Source organism: Drosophila sechellia, chromosome 2R, assembly GCF_004382195.2.
Source record: "Drosophila sechellia strain sech25 chromosome 2R, ASM438219v1, whole genome shotgun sequence".
Classification (NCBI taxonomy): Eukaryota; Metazoa; Arthropoda; class Insecta; order Diptera; family Drosophilidae; genus Drosophila; species Drosophila sechellia.
In genome coordinates this window covers 12545870-12568919 of record NC_045950.1, presented here as the reverse complement: position 1 = coordinate 12568919, position 23050 = coordinate 12545870, and the positions used below count along the sequence as shown (strand labels likewise).

Sequence of the window (23050 nt, the reverse complement as noted above, 5' to 3'; positions counted from 1 at the left end):
TAAATTTCAGCAGAATGAGGACTTTATGCTGTCGTGCTTGCTGCATAATTTGTCGACATCGACATAGTTTTTATGGCTGGCAGTTGCAAGTTTATTTGCCACAAAATGCGGCCATATAAGCGTTGCCAAGTTTATTTCGAATGAACCAAATTGCGCCCGCCATCGCTGTTTGCTGTTGTTGCCGTTGATGTTGCAGCCATTGCTGCTGAATATGCAACAAAAGTTGTTGCACTCGCAACGCCCACAACACACCCACACACACACACATATGGCCAGCTGGAAAGCCAAGCGAAGCCAAACCGATCCGGCACAGCCCACATCATTTTGCAGCAGTTTTTGGCTGACAGAGATGCAGAGGCGGCGAATGGGAACGAATGCGATGCCTCAGCTGGCATTTGGCCCCCTGCGGCTCCTATTTGCTCCTCTGGCTGCTCCGCGTGCTTCTCCTCCTACTTCCGCTGCTCCTCCTGCTGCTTTTGCTGTTTCCCCATTTTGCTTGACATTAATTTTATGCCATGTTGCTGGCGTGCCAGCGGTCCAAAACGCGCTTAAATTGTCGCATTTGTCTTGCCGTTTTAAGTTGGCTGTTGCTGCTGCTGCTGCTCTTGCTGCATTGCATAAACTTTTGTGTAATCCTTTCAATTTGTTGCATACTTTTAGGCGGAAATTAAAATAACAAGCGCTACGTGGCGGCAACTACACGGGCAAGAAAAATGAGCGGCTTTCTTATTTCCATGTTAAATATGTATTTATATGTATTTCCTCTAACTTTTCGTGGTTATTAATTTTATATTATAGGCATTTATTACATTATTGAAACATTATAATATACCTATGTAATATTTAGAATTAAGAGAACCCTCCGTTGAGCAATGTATTCTACAAAGTGAACAAAGATACATTAAATCTCCCTTTTCTAGCAACTACTATTACTGCAATTGTTTTCAGTGCATTGACTTGGTTAGTTACTGGCTTGGCATTTGTTGGGGAACTAGTTCTACACGTGTTATACAGTGCACTCTAGTATATCAATTAGTAACCTAGACAATGTTGTCCCACTTCTGCTAGTGGTGCCCTGGCTCTTCGACCCACTCCCTTCCCTACCTTCCCGATTTCCAGCCCTTAGACATGCTCCTCAAAATGCATTCATACAACTGGAATTTATGCTACGAATTTTGGAAATGAATTTTGCAAAATAGTTAAATTGAATTTTATGCTACGAGGCCCTTGTTATGCCAACTCCATGCTGCTGCTGCTGTTGTTGTCATTCGGCATCAAGTAAAAGTAAATAATTGCTGCTTAAAATGCTCGTCAGGAGTACCGCTCGCTGCTACCTCATTCGTATTTTGTTTTCATGCTTGGCCAACAGCCCTTTGGCCCTTTTTTCGGGTGGCCAGAATTTTGAGTGGCAGCAGCAGTAGCAGCAGCAGCAGGAGTGGTCGATTTGTTTTTTTGCTCCTTGGGCGGCAGACTCGTTACCGCCTTAACTGCAATATCAGTTACAGGAGTCAGTGCTGGCGTTCTCTATTTCAAAGCATCCTTATGGCACCCACAAAAAACCCCCAGCACCCATCCATGCCATAACCCGATTCCATCCTGTTCACTGGCTGCCGGTTATATTTCGACCAGATTGTCTGTATTTGCGGTTTGTGCGTACGTGACATGGATGTTCGTTCGGCTGGGATGCCTGCTTGCTTAACAATTAGTTTTAAAATGCTGCAGGACATATCCAGTTCTTGTACTCCGACTCGTCCTGGTTAGAGCTGGGGGTTACATCTACTCCCTGCAGAGCCCGCGGCGTAATCCTTCGGCCAAATAAAGCTTCCCCCTCCAAACCAAGGGTCAAAAGTGCACGAAAAAACCTGCCAGCGAAATTGGCAAAAAAAGAACAACAAAAAAAAAAAAGGCAGAATAAAAATCAACAACAACAATCAATGTTGTCCCGTAATCAATTAACGATTTAACGTTCGTCTAGGGCTGGTCAACTGGTCACTCTGCGCCATCAGCATTTGGCGCCCCGTTTCCCAGCCGCCCCATTTCCGCCCCCCACTGATAGGTTTTGTTTGTGTATGCGTTTGGGGTCGAAGGTTGGGGGTCATGTTGACAGGGGCTGCATGGACACGTCATCGTGTCTGCGTTTTGGGGGGAAACTCGCGTTTGTCTTTGTGTATGCAAGTGCACTGAAACAAAATAAGTTCGAAGTTTCAATTCTCTTATTAAATACCTATTAAGTAATAAGGATACTTCTACTTTATCGATTTTTTGTGTACCCTAGCATAGGGCATATTGATTCCAGTGCTATTTTGTATACAATATATTCGTCTTTGAAATTAGATTCAAAATATATTCAAAATTAACATATTTCAAAAGATTATTACCTATGCTCATTACTTCTTTTATTTTTATTAGTATTTTTCTCAGTGTGTAAGCTGAGCAAAGTGACAGGGCTGTCATCTCGCTGGCAGATCCTCTTAGCTCGTCCACCCACGGAATTGGGCGAATTGAAGGCAACCCCAAGCGAAATTCGATAATCTGCAAATGGCAATCTAATTCTTGATTGCCAGCGTACCACTTCCATTTGAAACAATTATTCCGGGGCGTTGGCAACCCTGCGCCGCCTGCAAAAGTATTTGTTGGGGGCTAATGTGATTACTCCTGTCATTATTTCGTCGCTACATCCGTCTCTTCAATGGATCCGCACCCCGTAAAACCCCAGCCCGCTGCTATTAAATTGACCACCGACCGGTTGTCTACCCAGCCCCCATATCATTCTGTATATCAACGTACACATTTGTCGGTTTGTGCGTGTCCGTGTGCATTTAACTGCACGTTTTCGAACTTTGAACCGCGCTCCATTCCGAAAGTCCATCCGTCCGTCCGTCGAGCTCGTACTTCCATCCATTCGTATCCTGGTGACTGCGGGGTTTGGGGTTTGATTGGTTATTGACTTTTAACAGAAAAATTGATGTAATGCAATTAGTTTTACAGCTAAACCGTTTGATGATTGCACAACAAAAACAAAAACCCAAGCGCTGTGCTAAACGAGCACTTTACAGCCAACAAGAGCTGTTTAATGGTATTGGTTGTTGGGGAGCTCCGTTGGTTGGGGATGTGTTTGTGGACACCGCATATATAGCAGTGTATCTTTGCATGCTGTGTTTGTCCGTGGTGAATCATAGAAGTCCAGGGGTGAGCAGGGATTTCATTTCATTGGATAAGCTTAAAGATAGTACTACTAAAATGAGAGATTGAGCAGGACCTTTAGTTTATCTAATATATTCATAAAAGACAGCCTTCTTAGCCACATTAGCTAAGGAATGCATCACTATTTCATCTAATTTTAATCATTTATGCTCTCCATTTGCCTTTCTAGCTCCCATTTCCATCTCAAATCCCACCAACTGCCTTGCAATTAAACCTTCGCAGCTGAAATCAGCTAAATGCTTTACTATTCCCTAAAAACTACAACTTTCCTGCATGTTCGAATTTCACGATATTATTAATTAAGCCGAGGGCGGCTATCAATTACACGCGTGTTCCAAAAATTAAACCATAACGCGAAAATTGTGCGAGCAACAATAAGAACAAGATGAAAAGCTGGAAAATAACAGCGGCTACAATGGCAACAAACCCCAATCGAAATGCCAGTACATATGCGGCCAAATGAAGTGAAACATGAGCAAAAAGGGAGGCAATAAGGGTAGTTGAAATTTATTACACTTGTACGAAACAAAGCGTAAAATTTTTGCTGCTTAATTGAAAAATATAAATTGTTGGCCCACACACACACACACATACACACAGCCACATGCGTGGGAAAATGAGTGTGTGTGTGTGTGCGAGCCGGAAGTGAAGTCAAAAGCAGAACAACAACATTAATAACGCTGCCAACGGAAATAATAAAAGCCATTTTAACGATGACGCCGAAAATGAAATAAAGTCGAATCGCACAGAAAAAATATACATAAAATGGCTCAATATTGTGGCAGTGCCAGTCATAACTGTAACTGTTAAATGGCCTTAGTGGGCTACCAAACTTCCAGCTTCAGCCAATTACATTCTTTTCAGCCGGAAAAGCGAAAGTCTGGCCAGAAGTAATAACCAAGTTAATCCCACGCAGTTAGTTTATATTGTTGGTTTTTTTCTTACGAAGGAAATAAACGAAATCAATTGCTGACCAATTAATTACCAATTATCAAGAAAGCCAAATCAAACTACAACGGTTAAGGCTTAAATAGTGAAAGTATCTTATAGGTAAGGTCCCACCTTGATCTTTAACTCGAAATCATCATTCATTCCCCTCAGTTCAGTAATTTACAAGCGGAAAAACGACAATCAATGCGGGTCAATATTTGCCAGTTGTAAACAGAAACACCAATACAAAAAAAAAGGTAAAAATCACACATGGCCACGACCAAAAGGCAAAAGAAACCGGCAAAAAGTCAAGTGCAAACAACAGGATAAAAAAAATGTCCAGAAAATCGAGCGTCGGGGGGTCGAAGAAAATGCGACATGCAGGTAGCATAAATGGGTAAAAAAAAACACACACACACACATACAAACACAAGCACAATTATCACGACGTCCGCTGGGGGATCCTTTGATGATGAGCTTCCTGCACATCAAAAGCCAAAAATAGAGCAGCCAAAGCGTTCGCAAAAGGCCAGCGGGTCGAACAGGTGAGTTTCAGCTTCGGCCGGGGCAAAAAGGATTCAAAATGGGTAAAAACGTAACGAACAAACAACGTGCCCCCGATGTCAGCCGCACAAATTCCGTTTCTCTATGCGAGTGGGGGTGCTCCTGTGGGCCGCCTGATTGAAGCTGCTCCTCTGATGGAAGCCACCAGACATTTGGGCACCCACAGAATCCCCCCCGAAATAGCCCAGAAAAAAGCAAAATGAACACACACATAGGTAGAAAGGCAAATACGCCTTGACTCTCGGTCAGATATTCTGATTTGTTTGAGTTTCTACTTTTCGAGCTTAACAAATTAAGCGCTCAATCTGTAGGCCACCAAATCCAGACGGGCAAAAGCCCTGGTAAAAAGAAAATCAAAGAGAAAACTAAAGGCCGGCCGGCAGGCAAAGTTATCAGCCAATGAAAAGGGACACACCGAAAGTAGCTGTGTAAAGGACTAACAGGAGTAACAATACTAACAGCAGGAACTAATCACCCCATCTACAGTACACACTGCGCCATAACAAACTGTTTGCAAATCCATAACGAAACACAGTGGCACGCAGAGAAAAAAAGTGAACTTTCTTAAGCAATTTAGGCAAAAATCAAATGACTTACTAATTTCTTAAGCAATATTTATCCGATGAGATACTTTTAACATAAGATACTTTATATACTTATACCATATTTGTTTTCTGTAACAGCGTTTCAAAAGTACTGATTCCTTATTTATTTTAACACATTTTTAGATTTGATATAATTAATTATATTTTTTGTTGCTGTGCAATTGTGTTTATTCGGAATGCTGAAATCGCTGCATTTTATGTGACAGTAGCAGCGGCGGCGGCAGCGATTGAAGCCAACTCTTCGTTAGTTCTGTTTATTGTGGAGCCGCCACCCGGCGCCACCCAAGGCCACCCAGCACCACCCACTGCAAACCACCCAACATCCCACTGGGACTTGCGTGCGGCACCTGCGTGTGCCGTCGACGTTTTCCATTTGTTTGCATTTGTTTGTGTGTGTGTGTGTGTGTGTTGTTGGCTCCTCGTTAGTCCTGTCGGTTGATTTGCCCCAACTGCTGGCGCTCCTTTCGCGCGCTAGTTTTGATGAATTTATTCGCTAAACATGTTTATTATTTGCCAGCAAATCACACAGCAATTTGACAGTTTCAAAAGTTTACTCCTGTGTCCGTTGATGTGTGAAAACGGAGCAAGCAGTATTATCCGCCGATCCGCAGTAGATACTCGTACTCGCATTTTCCGGCGTTTTTCTTTTGCTCCGCTGATTAATGGTTACCCACGAAGCTGGGAAATTCGTTTTGGTATTCAGTCCGCAGTCCGTTGTGCTGCCAAATCAATCTGCCACAGTTTTACTTACTCCTGCGAAACGCTGCGGCATGAAATAAGCTGGGGTTACCCTGGCAGCGGTGTTAATATTTTAAGCTGCGTAATTAATTTAAAACCTTGTAATTAATAAGTAACACCAGCGTGTAGTGGGCGGCGGGGCGTGCCATTTGCCGCCCAAAATCGTTTCGAGAAACAGATAAGCGGCAATCATTAACACGGCGGCCAGTTTGGAGCCTGTTAATGGATTTTACTGGCTTTGCCTGCGGCATGCTGCCGCTGCTGCTGCTGCTGCTGTTGCGAGTGTTGCTGATGTTGATGCCGATGTTGCCGCGGGGTGGCAGCAATTTGTGCGTGCGTGCCACGGGGGCTTTTAGCTGTAACTAATTCAATTCGATCGGTATTTACGGGCTTAGTTGCATGCTTAAAAGATTTTTAAATGTTTGCGCTACGTTTCACAACTAGGTGAGTGGCGAAAAGAGTGATTTATTTCTGCGGCTACGTATTTCGGTGCTCCAAAAATGGTTTTATTTCGTGTTTAATTAAAACGAATCCCTCTCTATTGGGCTCTCCTAATGAACCTCTTGAACTAACTATTTCAAGCAAATTTGTTGAAAAATTGCAGCTAGATTTTGAAAAGTAGTTTCGGTATGGTTGAAAAAATGTGCATAATTACTTCTCACGAAATTATGTTAATACTCAACCAGTTTAACGAAATATTGTGCTTGCTTTTACTTAAAAAAGTTTTCGAGCTCTATGCGTCATATAACAATCTAAAGTATAAATTAAGGCATTATCTAAAAATTGCTAAAGAATATATTTTTTTCCCAATCTTACTTACCTAAAAGCTATCAAAATATGGACTATTTAAGTGATTCTAAACGCACTGAAATTGTAATCAATTTAAATGCATAACGTAACTTAAGCACGTATTTAAACGGTTTGTTTGAAATGACAAATTCCATTTCCATATTATTAACTTCTCTGCAACGTTTATAACTTAAAGGCTTTCCAGTTTCATATTTCCGATTTTCGAGCAAATTGGTTCTCTGTCCAATCCAATTATCTGTGAATTTAATTGAGGCCGATTTCATTGTTAAATAATTCACAACTATATTTCGTTAAGCTAGCTCCCCCCAAAATTAGTTTTGCATGGCATCATTGATATGGCAATTGCCACTTGTTCTATTAGGTGGCACACAAACCCGCACACACACCCACACATACACTATGTCCTGTATATACACATATCCCGATGATCATCAATCACCGAGTAGCGCAATATATCCTGGACGCCTTTGAGAATAAGAAATACTGCCTAGCAGTAATGCTGGACATTAAGCAAGCCTTTGATCGTGTTTGGCACCCCGGTCTCCTCCTAAAGCTCAAAAACGGCCTGCCCCAGCCATATTTCAAGTTCTTAAAATCGTTCCTGGAGGGCAGAAGATTCGCCGTCAGGTGTGGAGAAGCGCGCTCAGACGTCAAAGAAGCCCGTGCAGGAGTTCCCCAAGGAAGCGTTCTCGGTCCGCTCCTCTACAACGCGTATTCGGCTGACCTGCCGGTGATACCGAGCCAGTACATTATGGCAGCCACTTACGCCGATGATACTGCGTTCCTAACAACAGCAGATACCCCAGCAGAGGCCTCCCAGACTATGCAGGAGCAACTAGATCTACTGAACACGTGGCACACGAGATGGAATATATCGGTAAACAGCGACAAGTCAACCGCTACCACCTTCGCAACTAGACGCGGCACTTGCCCACCAGTCAGTTTCAACGGGTTCCCAATCCCAGAGGTAGCCAATCCAAATTATCTTGGCTTTACACTGGACAGGAGACTTACATGGAGACCACACCTGCTAAAGAAGCGGAAACAGGCGGAGAACCGAGTCCGTGAATTCTACTGGCTGATGGGCAGACAATCTAAGCTACCGACTTCCACTAAGCTCCTTATCTACAAAGCGATCATAAGGCCAATCTGGACGTATGGCATTCAACTGTGGGGCACTGCATCGAAAAGTAACATCAACATTATCCAGACATTCGAAAACAAAACGCTCCGCACAGTCACAAACGCTCACCCTTTCCACGATAATGCCACTATACACGAGGTCCTCAGCTTCCCCTGGGTGAAGGATGAGATTAAGAAAAGCAGCAGGCAGTACATGCAGAGGCTTCAAGACCACCCAAACAACCTGGCACAAGACCTGCTGGACACCAGTCAACGCACCAGGAGGCTGCACCGATCACACCCTTTGGACCTCTCTGGGATTAGACACGCAAATTAAATTAAATTATATACATACATTATTATATACATCATACATACAATATCGACAGTTATTGTATAGTTTCGCAACAATTTATGTAATCAATTAATTCTCTACCGTTAAGTTTAGTCATCAAATTTAATGATTGTCCGCGAAGGACAGTTTTAAATTAATATATCCAAAAAAAAAAAAAAAAAAATCACAGTGGCACGCGAACCAGAAACCCCCAGCCTGCTGACAGTGCACTTTTTTCATCGAATCCCCCCGGGGGTTCGAAAATCGGACAGGTGGGCGGAGAAACTTTTTTGGACTGGACGGGGTACAACTATAATTGGCAATTCATGCAGGAAACAGGCCATTATGCCGCTGTTAACTTATTAGCCGGCCATGAAAACGGCTCTCCCGGTTCGATCAGCTAGTGCTGCGTCACTGCATCCGGAGCTGTCACCTCCTCGAGTGGAGACCCCGGAAGTGTCCGTTGCTCTTTTATCGAATACAATTAGCATACCGCCTGGAGTGGGATAGTGGGATAGGAGACCCTTTCCAGTCCACCCACAAAGCTTGCCCCAAACACAACCAATGTCTTTTGGTGAGCCTGCGGCTGCCATTGTACATGTTTCACTGTACAATACACTCGTACACAGGTGCCACTTAATTAAATGATGATTTCTCAAATTTTAAACTATAATAGCTAAAGTAATTTCTCAGTTAGCGATTAAGTATGTTTACACAAACAAATAATTTTATTGATAATTTGAATATTATGGCATGGAATGCTCGTGCCGTTAGAAACAAACGTATAGAACTGATCAAGTTCTTAGAAAATAATCACATTCACATAGCACTTATAAATGAAACGTGGCTGACTCATAGTGACCGTTTTAATATACCCGAATACACTATATACAGAAATGACAGGAAGGAAAGTAGGGGAGGCGGCGTTGCCATTGCAGTTAGTAACACATTGATACATGAACAAATACCCTGCATTAAAAGTCATGTTATTGAAAATGTAGGTATACAAATCAACACTGACTCTAATTCCAGTCTAAAAATTTACTCTATTTACTTTGCTGGAAATACTTCAAAATGTATTCCTAGTTCATGTGATTTATCTTGGGACCATAATCATTTAAAAAGTTTGTATAGATCTGATCTCCTTAAGATCTCACAAATAAATGGAAATTTTCTAATTTGCGGGGACTTCAACTCGCGCCACAGAGCATGGAAGTGTACCCGAGCCAATGGTTGGGGCAAAATTCTCAATGAACTTTCAGACCTGGGAAAATTCAGTATTTTGTACCCTACGCAACCCACATATATTCCGCATAACCATAAAGCAAAAGCATCAACATTGGACCTATGCCTCACTAATATCCCTAACCAGCTGGCTAATCCAGCAGTAATGCAAGAGCTTTCCTCTGATCACCTACCAGTGGTTATTAAATACTCTACAAATCTTATGCGCAATGTAAAAACATATCCGATTTTGGGAAGGGCAAATTGGGCGCTTTTTAAGAGAATTATAAATGAAAGGCTGATGGTTGAAGAGGTGGTTGTCAACTGCTCACAGATATCGACTTTGGATATTGATAATTTAATCGGCTCTTTCACTAGAGTAATCAATTATGCCTTTCTTAAAGCAGTCCCTCATAAACCTATACATCACTCCAAGCTTACACTCCCTGTACATATAACTGAATTATTTAAAACAAGAAATATTATCCAAAGACAATGGTTTAGGTCACGTCATCCATTACTAAAATCAAGATGTGATCATTTAAATTACATCATACGAAAAGAGCTTTTCATTTATAATAATGCAAAATGGAACAATAAACTTCAAAAGCTGGATAAATGCAGCAAACCCTTTTGGAATATAACCAAAGCAATTAAAAAAAGAAAACAAATTGTTCCGTGTCTAAGTAAAGCTGATGAAATATACGCTTCTGGAAAAGAAAAAGCGAATATTCTTGCTGATGTCTTTCAACTGAAGCATAATCTGACACATTCATATTCAAACCAAAATACAATTGACCAAGTCAAAATATCTTTACAATCTATAGCTGAAACCCCAAACAACATCGCAGAAATTTGTAGAGTCACTTATCCAGAGGTTTTTTCAATTGTAAAAGCTCTCCATACTAGAAAATCTCCTGGAATTGATGGAATACCTAATATATCCTTGAAAAACCTTCCTACAAGCGCCATTAATCATATTGTTAACATTGCCAATCACTGTCTTCAGGCAGGCTATTTCCCACGGGATTGGAAGATAGCAAAAATAGTTCCAATTCTCAAACCAGGAAAACCTCCTGATAACCCTGAAAGCTACCGACCAATAAGCCTATTAAGCGGATTGTCCAAGATTCTGGAAAAATTAATTAAATTGAGATTGGTGAAATTTTTGGACATACACAACACACTACCAACGGTACAGTATGGTTTTAGAAATGGTCTAAATACCATACTGCCGACCTTAAAACTAAGAAATTATATTAAAGAAAGTATCCAATCCAAACAATCTGTAGGGCTGGTTACACTTGATATTGAGGCTGCATTTGATACTGTATGGCATGACGGACTGTTGCACAAACTAAAGATGATTGGAACTCCCATATACCTCATTAAAATAGTTCAAAATTTTTTGACACATCGATACTTTAGCGTTAATTTGGACAGTAGTCAATCTGCTAGACGAATTTTAAATGCAGGTGTGCCACAGGGTTCTGTCTTAGGACCTACATTGTTTAATATTTTTACACACGATATTCCACAAGCTACAAACTGTGTACTTTCACTGTTTGCTGACGACGCCGCTGTCTACAGTGCTGGTTTCTCGTACAGCGAGATAAATCAATCCATGCAGAGTTACTTAAATGAATTAGACATATATTACAAAAAATGGAAAATTAAAATTAACCCTAATAAAACGAATGCTATATTTTTTACAAAAAGAAGGAAACCTCGTTATCTTCCTGATAGACAGTTGCGAATACTAGACTCTCCAATACAATGGGTTGACAACATTCGATATTTGGGTATAATTTTTGATAAAAAACTAACATTTAAATACCACATCAACAACACAATTATGAAAGTTAATAAAATTATTTGCACACTGTACCCTCTAATAAATCGTAAATCTAAATTATCAATATCCAATAAGATCATAATTTTTAAAACAATTTTTAATCCAATATTAATGTATGGGTCACCTGTTTGGGGTAGATGTGCTCAAACTCATATCAAAAAACTTCAAATATGCCAAAACAAGCTGTTAAAATTAATAATGAACTTACCTTATTACACAAACACTAAGTACCTACATATAAAAGTAGGTGTACAAAAAGTTCAACAAAAAATACAATATTAACAATCTTTTGTTTCAAGTCTTAGTTTTTTAAGTTAGTTGTAAGTCAATTAAGGTTTTTCTTCTCCCTTGTTTTCCTTAATAAATAATAAATATTGTTATACAAAAAACTAAAAACAGGTCAACTAGACATAATTAATAAATATTTCAGATGAAAGCCTTAGCTAAACACTGTAAATACCAAATTATACCATTAGCTTTAATGAAATGTACATATATATATAAGGGATAAAGCACAAATAAATTAATTAATAAATTAATAATAGCTAAAGAAATTAAATTATATGATATATTTACATGTATGTATAAATCTTTTTTATATATATAATATAATAAGCATTGTACGTAAAGGATAAATGAATCCAATGAGCTCGGAGACAGTAATTTAAATCTATAATCCTTAAAAATACTCTGTGGTTGAGTTCCCCTTGGGCGTGGCGTTGGAGGATCTTACGGGCTTAACTCTTTTTTTCTCTCTGTAACAATAAGCGGCTTGATGCGAATGCAGCTGCAACTGCAGCACCAACACACACACACACACAGGATCAGGTGAATACTTCAGGCGCTGGCATAAATACATGCACTCGGATTCGCATTAGAAACACGTCGTGTCGGAAGCCTGTTAATTACACTCGCAGAATGCTTAGGGCAACTGCATTCACATACCACACACCTACCACACACACCATGCTCCACCGCCCATTATCGCCCATCCATTATGTTATATAATCAAAGACTGCCTTCAGGCGGCTCTGTTTATGGCGCCATTAAGGAGCAGCGCCAGGGCACCGAGCAAATGCAGAATTTGCAATGTTTGTGCTGGAGCACATAAAAGTACAAAATCTTGGAGCCCCGAATTAGCAGGGCCCAAAATGCCAGGACATGTGCCAATTTCTGATGTGTTCGGCGCTGGCAGTTCAAACACAATAAAAATTATGCGTGTCATAAATCCAACTGATGAGATTTGCATTTGGCCGCGCCACCACCCCTCCCGGCCAAGCGCCCTTTTTGGCCAAAGTCGTTATGCCATCAAACTTGAGGAGTGACGATGGCTTGGCAGGGGCAGGGAAAATGGGATGTAGATGCCGTTTGATATCCAGCGGGTGCCATAATAATTTTCGCCTAATAATGATGCGCGTTATGGCTTGACGACAACGGAGGAACCTTCCTCACCGCCATAACTTTGCATGTCTCCCTGTTCCACGACATTGCAGGGAAACAAATGACGCTATTCAGCGCGGATGTCCTTTGTACACTCAGAAAAAAACCAGTATATGTAGCTTAGGAAATTCATAAGAAAAAGAGGAACAATGCGATATTGTCCTAGCATGCGTCATGATGCAACTTCCAGAACTTGATTTATTCTCATACCTTTTTTGGCCAAGTGTATGTGTGTGCAACAAACTCAATCATAATCTGTGGGCAATGGCACTCCCCTACTTGCGAATACGACGTTGTCATGACAACTTTCCGCTGAGGCAACGAACGCATTGCAATAACTTTTCGTTTTTTTGGCTGCTGGTTGGGCGGGTGGCTGCTCTTCTTATAGAGCTCTTCCCGGTCTGAATCTTCATCTGGCTTGTGCAGTTGATAATCAGTGGCATTGGCATCATAAACATATCAGCAGGAAGTAGATAAGACACTTGCCACAAACCCACACCCATGCAAGCCACTCTCCACTCCAATACAGTCAAACGCACTGGCTTAGCCTGCCGCCTCTTAATGGGCTTTTGGCAGTGGGCGGGTGTGTGTGATTAGGTTTCATGAGCATAAAAAGAGCGAATTTCCTACAATGTTTACTCACACACACACACTGCCAATCTGAGGAATATAAATACATGCATGTTGCGCAGCTCACTCAGAAAATAAATCGTTCTAAAATCATGATAAACTTCACAAAATCAATGGAAAAGCGATTCACAAGAATGAATTCATATTGAATATTACAAAAATCTCGAGAGAGGTTATAACGATTTTACATATCATAATATAAAAGATACTTAGTCTATATCCATCATTCCAGACATGCCAGATTTATAATATTACATTTTAATTATTGTAAAATATGTAATTACAAATTTTTTAGGCAGCGTTTTGAAATGTGTGCTCCATTACCACAATGTGCTCATCTTAGATCAACAATCTTAGTTTTCCTGCAGTGTGTTAAACTGAGTGTAGGATTCATTGGAGCATTTCGTTTTGGGCTAAGCATGGCAAATTAGGCTTCTGATTGGGGACCCGAAAATGCAGCCATGAATAATTTATGTCCTTGCTTATGCCTCTTGTGTCCATTCGACAACACCGCAAAAAGTTGTGAGTTAGGGAGACAGCACTCACTCTGCATAATTGCCTTTAAATGTCTGGCAATTTCAAGAAGCTAAAACATTCAAGTCTTTGTTTCGACCCACACACACATACTGTCGAACACACTTTCGGCCACGTTGTGCATTTCCCGTCCAGAGCATGTTGACAAGAAATTGCATAATTATGGCTTGCCGGACAAGCGGTCAGATCAACTCAACCGCAAGTGCTGTCTTTACACGACAAGGGCAAAATAGGGTAAAAGCTGGAGGGAAAGATACCAGGAAAATCCTGGGAAAAGCTGCTCGAAAGTCGGGGGGGGGGAAACACGGTGTAGCTGCCAGGGGATGCAACCATCTGAAACTGTGGCTCAGCTCTCAGTTAGGAGCCAGCAAACGGGGCTTTCGCCACAGGCAGCAGCTGGAGGCGACCACAGGTACGTTTAGCTGGCCGTAACAGGTGAACAGGTGAGCAAGTGTGCGGGTAAAAAAAGAAAGGATAACGCCGGCCAGGCCATGTCCTGTGTGCATATGCATATGCGGGCAAGGAAAGCCTTGCGCTGCCCTGCGACCGGGCAACTTGGGCAATTCAATTGCATAACATGAATAGAAATGAATTGGCAGGCTCTGAGAGCTGGCTTTTGCGGCTGCCCAGCGGAACTAGTTCCACGAATGGATTTGCATATCTGGAAGTGGAGTGGTGGGCAGTGCCCAAAACAATCTCGAAGAGTATTCACCAATGCACTCCAACTGCAAGTTATATCACACTTAATAGTAGATAAAGCTAGAATTTATTTAACACGATTAAACTCTAGAACTAATACTTTTAATTAAGCACTTCTTGCTTATGTTATTTTCAATTGTCAAGGAAAATGTTTAGTCGAACTATTAGTTTCCTTCAACTCCACACCGTTCTACATTTTGTTTTCAGATATATGTACATATATAGTAACTACCGCGGCATATTAAAGCACAGATTGGAGCTAAACTTTAAAAAGCGAATTCTTGGGGCAGCCCAGAACGATTTTCACACTCGATTAGCTGCATTTGTGCACGTGCCAAACCAAACTCGAATAATACCCAATATCGACGGCAAGCCGGGTAAAATAAAACAAAACAAAATTGAGGGGAAAAAGTGCCAGAGAAAAACAGAGAAAAAATTACAATAAACGTTAGATTTTCATTAAAAGCAAAGGGAATCCTGCGTGTGTGTGTGTTGCGTTTCAAGAAAACGTTGCCTACTTTGCAGCGCACACAGCGAAATGGAAAGTTAAGCACTTGAGACGACGACAAAGGGGATTTCCGAAGGGGTGGTTGTGGGTCCCCTGCACCCCCTTGCCAAATCGCACAATACACGACCCCCTTTCACTGAGCCCTTTGTTTGGGTTCGGTTTATTCGTTTTTTTTTTCTCTCTCTGCACTGAGCTGCACACAATAATGAAAATGTTGTTGTTTGTTAAATTCCAACAGCCGTTGCTAGAACACACTCCAGCGCTCACACACACACACGTAAAACGCAGCCACCCAGACACATACTCACACTCACACATATGCACGCGGCTACATTGCATTACTTCCGCCTCAATGGTAATAATTTTAAAATCAATACAATTCAATAAAGTTTTATTACTAACGCTGACAAGGGTGGCGGGCTGCCTCTTTCATTTTTCCGCAGAATCCAGTGAGTGCGGCGTGCTTGGGGATTTGGTTGGGTTAAGTCCGCTGAGCGATTAACCCTCGACTGCCGCCGACGCAACGAGAAGGAGCTCCACCTGCACCTGCTCCTGTCGCCGCGTCGAAATTGCTGGCAATTAGAATACGTTTTATAAGCAAATTGCCAGCGAACTTATGCGTCAAAGTCCAACGCCCATTTGTATGCAAATGGCGAGCAGGCACTTGGCAAAAAAACTTATCTTATTACATTAATAATTGATGAAGAAAAAGTTCTGTTTTGAGAGGGAGATACTCTGAGTATTTATTTTTTCCTATGATTAAATACATTATACATTACATCATATAATATACATATATCTTGCTTGTTTATTATTATAGTTGTGTTATTACTCGTAGGCTAACAGATTTTCCCAGATTTCTTTGGCAGTGCAGGTCAGCGGCTGTCGCAGGTTCCCAGCCACTTTCCCTCCTGGTGAATCAAAGTCATAACGTGGCTCAAACGGACCACCCCGCTCCTCCTCCTACTCCTCCTCCTCCTAGCTCGACGGTTACGCATCGTTATGCACAGCGGCAGCGGATGACTGTTATTAAAATCAGTTGTTCGGGGGTACTGTCTTCTTTTGGCCAGACAGCCATGGATGGTGATGGGATGTACGGCTGGTCGGAGGCTGGGAAGTGGGGGATTTGGCACAGCTGTGCCAGCCCCAACTTCATTATAAGCCAAGGGGCGGGGGACAGTGCGACGCATTCGTTTAATGTCTTAATTCTGCACTCAGCCAAGTGAAAAATTAAAATGGTGTGGCTCCTTTGTTCGGGCTGAATCCTCATCAGTAACAGCAGCCGGGCCAGGTGAAATGAGGTCCTGTCTTTTTTTGGCGAGGCATGAGGCAAGGCACAGTTGAGCACAGCGGTCATAAGTCTAATGTTTGCCTTGTTTAAATATTAATAAAGTCCGTGGAGAGGCCTTGGCCACAAATTGTTAAATTGAAGCTAATAAAATTTGGCTATTACGCTTGGCCAGTGTCGATTTTATGGCCCACAAATTTCATGGCGATTAACTGTGATGGTGGTGCATGCATCAAAGCTCCCCTAACCCAGCCAAAACCACCGGTTCGCCTTCATTGCGTAATTGTGGCCAAACACTTTGGGGCGAAGGAACAATGGGGCTTGAAAATATTTCTAAAAAAGATGCGGCAAAAAACTGAAATGAAATAAAGTTAAAATTAAAGCGCGCAAAATGCAAATGTGCGGTGGGGGAGGCGCTGGGAATGGGGGCGTGGCTCTTTGCCTGATGGGCGGCGGGCCGTGGGCGGTTGGCTCAGCGAAGCGTTTGTGCAAATTATGGTTTAACACCTCATTGAACTCGCTGGCTGCAGCCAGGATGCCAAGGGGAGAAGCTGGAGCTGCGAAAATTTGATTTTGAATATGAATTTCATATTCAAATGAGTTTTCAAAGACTTTATGCGGCGCCAAGCTGGGAATACAGTTAATTATATAAAAATTATGGCTTATTGTTTCCATTTCTGGCATGCCCAAAATATGCAAATTGGCCACACAAAATGCCATTTAATTTGAGACCAGATCAAAGTGAGCATAGCTAAGCCGGATGAAAAGTACTGCCTAGATTAAATCGAAGGGCTAAGACAACCGGCCAACTAATTGGGAAATTAAAAGGGCGGTATTATTATATGCCAAGAAAATCAACACAATCTCAAAAAAGGATAAAAGGATATATTATAACAGCTTATGAATTCTTTCAGCGAGGCTTTTGCCTATTTTGGGGTAATTTAATTTCAGCTCCATTGCAATGCGATTGCCCGAAGATTAATCCATCGATTAATGAGAAAAGGGCGCCGGCCACGCCCACTCACTTTCTGAGCAATTGTTTTACGGTTGGTGTGCATATGTAAAACCTAATTACAACTAATTAGTATTTGCACAAGTGACAACCTTTGACCCAATGTAAACAATGGCGGACAACAACAACAGCGTGCGGCGGGCAGTCAACAAGCCAAACAAAACCGATTCGACCAAACAGGAGCCGAAGGATCAGCAGGAGCGGCAGGAGGCGGAGCGGCATGACCAAATGCAAATAAACAAAACGCTTTGATTAGAAAATTTCATTACACCAAATCGAACGTTTGCCAATGGCACACACACGCACCAGCACACACACGAATGCAAATACAATCAGTGCCAGAGCAAACAAATAAATGCACAAAGGGGCAGATTCGGGCCGAATGCAGCTGGCCAAATGCATCAGTTCATTAAAATGCCAATGGCGCCCCTGCCAAAGTCCAGTCCTCCAGTTTGCAGCATCCGTTCGGTTCCATTTGAAAAACGCAATTTAATAACGACTGCAAATGAGCAACGCTTTGCCCAGCACTCGCACTAGCCCTCCCACTCCCAATCCCGCTACCAATCGTCGTCCTGGTCCAAGGACCTGCTCCTCATCCTCTCGTAATCCGGCACTGGGCCCAGTGTGTGTCCTGCGTTTGTGTCAAATTTTATGGCCAATGGCCCAAGGGCGCATATCAAATGAAATCGACAGGCCCGTTACCAGCTATTGTGCATATGTGTGCATGGGTGCACTGCAAGCAATGCATTGTGCATTGTGCATGGCAAAATCAATAAAACACGCTGCATTTGGGCACTTTAATACTAGGTATTAGCGGTTAAGATAATGTTTTATCTTGGCAATTAAAAATCACAATATATATTTCATACTTTTCCAAATTTTTCACTGTGTGTAAGTCGGTTGTAGTTGCAAGCTGCACTATGGACCCAACTCAATTTATTAATGCACCCGCACTGCCGACCTTTGGATGCAGCGCTGCTAAGTCACTGGGATTGCATTCACGGAGGATAACCAGGAAAGTGGCATCACCATGGTAGCAAATGGCGGCTGATCGCCGGACAAAAAGGGTTGTGGACCAAAATTTGCAGCTTCTTCGAGGCTTCCGGCAGAAATCACGGCTTAGATTTTTGGGCTGTGGCCCAGAGGCCAGGAGATGGCATATTTCATGGGTCGCGGCACCAGGCGGCCGCAAATGTTTTAACACTCAATTAAAATGCCAATGCAAATAATTGCAGCGCATTTAAAGGCTATCGCCGCGCCCTTCTGCACACACACACACATGCACATTTAATGCATTTTTGTGGTAATGGCAGCAAATTAAGCGGAAATTACATGGCCAGCGAGATATCGATACTTGCCGCATGGCAGGCAGTGTTACGTGCCACGGTGCACGTTGCTCAAATGCTACTGATTTATATATAATTTCTGTTTAATTTCATTAAGAAATGCAAATTGCACATTAAATGCAATAAATATTGATAAATGAATGCGCACCATTTGCGGGAATGCCAGCGAAAAATGGCAACCGGTGCGCAGAAATGAACAGTTTCTGTTTTGTACTTAAAAAAATTTTAGGGTATTTAGGTGACCTAATTTGTGATTTACTTAATTATAGAACAAAGGCCACAAAAATAGAAATATTAAGTTGTTCCAAGGTAATGCAATCGTTTTATTAATCATTTCCGTTTTAGCCAAAACTTTTCTTAGAGAACTGACCCTTGATTTCAAAACAAATTTCATTTGGCCTTATCTTTCCGTCTTTATCAAACGCCCTGAACTTCAAACGGATTGCATAGCGGCCACTTTGCAATGACATTCCACTGCCGAATTCCAAACTGATCGTATAGGTTTCAAATTCGATGACACTCTGCAACGAAAGGTGTTAGTTGTATCTATTACATTGTCTTGTATTATCACTCACCCCTTTGACTCTAAAGCAGGTGTCATTGATGTGTGCGGAATTGGTTATATGCTTACTATACGCATTGTACCACATCTGCTTCTTATCGAACAGAACGTGGCAAATGTTCTTGACCAACATGTTGAGCGTGGTCGGTTGCCAGGTGCCACGATCGTAGTGCTGAACGCTTCCTTGTAGCTAAAAAACACCCTTCTATGAGTAGTACTATAGTAATATGACGGATATTTATACTTCAACTCGATCTGTTGGCTGAATATCCCACACGACGGTCTTGTATCCAGATAGTGTCACTCCGTCCTCAGCCATTTCAAAGTTCATATTTGACATGTCGAACATTCCATCGATGTTCAGTGTTTCGGGAGGTTCGTTTTGGCAATCACTGGTAACACGCTCATCCTCCAATGAAAACTCGTAGTTCACTCCAATTGAATGTGGGATAAATGCCATCAGGACTAGAAGAAATAGCTGTTGATTCATCTTCGATTTAGAAAACAGTAATGGGTAATTTGGAGTAGGGTCACTTTTAACGCTATTTATATAATCCAGCAACGTAAATTTAATTATTATTATTGTATCAGCGCCGTTCAAAATCGTTTTCGGAAGTGGCGGACCTGTAATTAAACGCCCTTTTCATTTATATAAGCCGACAACGTACAATTTTCTGATAACAATCTTTAAATTAATTGTACCTACAATATATAAAAAATAAACTAAAAGATTACCGATAACCTTGAAAGAAAATACTTGATATAACTTTGTTAATTGACAATTTAAGCTTAACTAAATTTAATTTAAGCACATGTACTTCTAAACGAGGTAATCATGACAAAAATGTTTGATTTTATGTTTTGAGCTTGTGGAATAAAATGCGAAAGTATGTGAAGTTATTGTAAGTTTGACTTCTTAATATCTTTGGATAATTATTTTTACATATTTTTTATAAACTCAAATGAACCTTGTTCTAAACATGTACAGCCACATGTATATGTAAGCAAAAACAACTGAACGGAAAAGTAGTTCAGAGTTCTTATGATTCTTTTTATTTGTGTTTTAATAATAGCATTTAATATATTTAGCATGTTTTTAATTTATTAGTATACATATTTTGTTTTAGAAATAAACATTTAGATTTATAAAAGCAACAAGTTTACATTTTAATATTTTTTAATATATATTTCCACGATTTGCACAGGACATCGGAGTTCCTAGGTTCTCTGCAAGTACATTAATGGTAATTAATATAATTAACTATTTCGATATACAAATAATTCGTTCCCACCTTATAGAAACTTCCTTTAACTTCGTAGCAGACATCATTGGGACGCTTTTTGCCCTTCTGGTCATATGCAAACACCTGCACACGAATGCTGTAACGGCCAGTACCTAATGGTATGCCACTGCCAAAAACTAGCTTCAGTTTATAGGTTTCTATGAGGAATAGAGTCTGAAAAACAAAACATATTACACAATGCAATTATGGCCTTGATATGTTACCTACACCGGGCACCTTGATGCAGTTGTCCTTGATCTCATCGCTATTTGCAACGTGGGAGGACCAATCTGAGTACCAAAGCTGCTTTTTGTCATACATAACTGCGCAGAAATCGCGCACCATCATATTCAATGCGGTCGGTTGCCAGGCACCTCGGTCGAAATAGAGCAGGTTTCCAGTCAACTGAAATGAAAAATAACATAAATATTAATTATGAACTTAGATTTTGATATTACCCTAGGCAAAAACCTCGATGCGATCCGTTGGCTCGGCCTTAAACACGGATGTCATGTTTCCCGACACGGCAATTCCATCCGGTGTCAATGTGGTGGTGTAATTGGTCAAGTCGAACAGCCCGCTTATGTCGAGAGTTCCGGGTGGAACGTCGCTGCATTCGGAGTAGATGGATTCATCCTCAATCTCGAATTCGTAGCTGATTTGCATCGATAAGTGGACCACTTTCAATATCAGTATTAGATGCAACATCCAACATGTTCTCCACTTCATTTTTCGACTGATCTTCAAATAAGCTTCTATTTTCGATATGCAACCGCTTTTATTTCGTTTTATTGTTATAAAACAGCTTCTGATTAAAAAAAAACACGATTTTTCCGGGCTTATAAAAGCCAAACGTATAATTTGCAGATTGATTAAATGGCCATCACTACAATCACTTCTGTAGAAAACACATTTTCAGGTATATTTATTATTTAATTCTTATTTTCTATACAAGCAGATGTTATGATGATGATTAAACGTAATGTACTAAACTGTTGCTATATAAATTATTAAATATATTACAAGATGACCAGGAAAGTTATACTTTACATATTTTTTGCTTAGCCACATTATATTTTATATTTCTAATATGCGCTTGAATCAATTACTACTCACACACATGTGTTAAGCAAGCAAGATACTTAGTTATTATTATAATCTTTTTAATTGTAAGCAACGCTTAGATGAAAGTTTCAAATACTATATAACTGGCTTTAGACCCAAACCTTTATTAACATTATCAACTATTAATAAATGATTACCCCAGCAGAACAGGGAGCCGCCCTGCCGCCGACTCATGTGCGCTAATCTCCGACTGACCTCAACTACCAACCGCTGGGCTTTAAACGGGTTGCAGAGCTTGTTAGCCTGGTTTACACACTTCTGCGTGGCAAGGCACATTTGGTGTTTTATGGCTATTTGGGAGTCGAGGCGGCAAGTCGCAGCACCAGTAGATAACGCCCCTTGCTCAACACTTTGAAAAAGTTTAAATATAAATTTAAAAGTTTTCCCCCTTTTTTTTGTGTTGTTTTTGCAGCTGCATGGCTGGTGTTGTTGTTCTATTTGGTATGTATTTTATGTTCATGCAAAGTGAAAAGTTTGCTGGACGACATCGAATCCAATGGCTTGCTGGTTTTCGGGTGAAACGGAAAGGGGGATGGGAAGAGGGGAAAAAGGGGTTCAAACCCAACCGATCAGCCTAATGCCGCGGCAACTGTTTAGGCCATTTAATCCCCTACCAATTTCCGCACTTATTTCGTTGCCTTCAGCAGGCAATTTATGCATTTCTTCGGCCATTGTGGTATTTGCAATACATTATTGCTGTCAGATGAAGTTGTCCTTTTGCGAAATTAATTGCATCCTTTTTGTGGGCGTCATAGTAAACTGGCGGGCTGGCGGGCTGTTGGGCGAGTCTGTGGTCCTCTGGCCACAAGCAGACTTCAAGGCTGGCATTGTTGTAATATTTTTGTTAGCAAAATGTGGTCAAACTTTGGCTGCCATAAAGGCGCAAACAAGTTTGTTTGGGTGTGCCTGTACGTTTGCGGACTGGGGCTCGCCGCAAACATCTGACCGTAATGCAAACGCATTTGCTGCGTGCCACGCTCAAAGCCAAAGCCCATGGTACCCGAAAATGCTGACCATCTCCATTGCTTCAATCCTGCCAAAGGACCCCCGCTCCTCCACTGCCAACCCCCCTTTCGTCTATTTGCCGATCGTTAGCCAGCTTTGAAAGGCATCGCATTTGGCTGCTTGCGGCTTGCTTGAGGCACTCAACCTTGGGCTGCAGCTCCGAGTGCACTAAAAATCACTGAGTGTGTGTGCACTCAAAAAAATATATTTTTTTATATTGAAAAAATTGCTA

The 23050-nt window shown here is 41.3% G+C and overlaps 2 protein-coding genes across 2 annotated transcripts; both read right to left on the bottom strand.

Moving 5' to 3' along the window:
- Positions 1 to 19138: 19138 nt before the first annotated feature.
- Positions 19139 to 19924, bottom strand: LOC6609451. The gene is made up of 3 exons (XM_002034100.2): positions 19650 to 19924; positions 19419 to 19595; positions 19139 to 19364 (listed from the first exon to the last, which is right to left on the bottom strand). Exons 1-3 carry the CDS (start codon positions 19893 to 19895, stop codon positions 19185 to 19187), a joined length of 603 nt encoding a protein of 200 aa, XP_002034136.1. The 5' UTR covers positions 19896 to 19924; the 3' UTR covers positions 19139 to 19184.
- A 624-nt stretch (positions 19925 to 20548) lies between these two features.
- LOC6609450 lies at positions 20549 to 22173 on the bottom strand. The gene is made up of 4 exons (XM_002034099.2): positions 21160 to 22173; positions 20917 to 21093; positions 20698 to 20862; positions 20549 to 20632 (listed from the first exon to the last, which is right to left on the bottom strand). The coding sequence occupies exons 1-4, from the start codon at positions 21415 to 21417 to the stop codon at positions 20624 to 20626; spliced, it is 609 nt and encodes a 202-aa protein (XP_002034135.2). The 5' UTR covers positions 21418 to 22173; the 3' UTR covers positions 20549 to 20623.
- Positions 22174 to 23050: the final 877 nt, after the last annotated feature.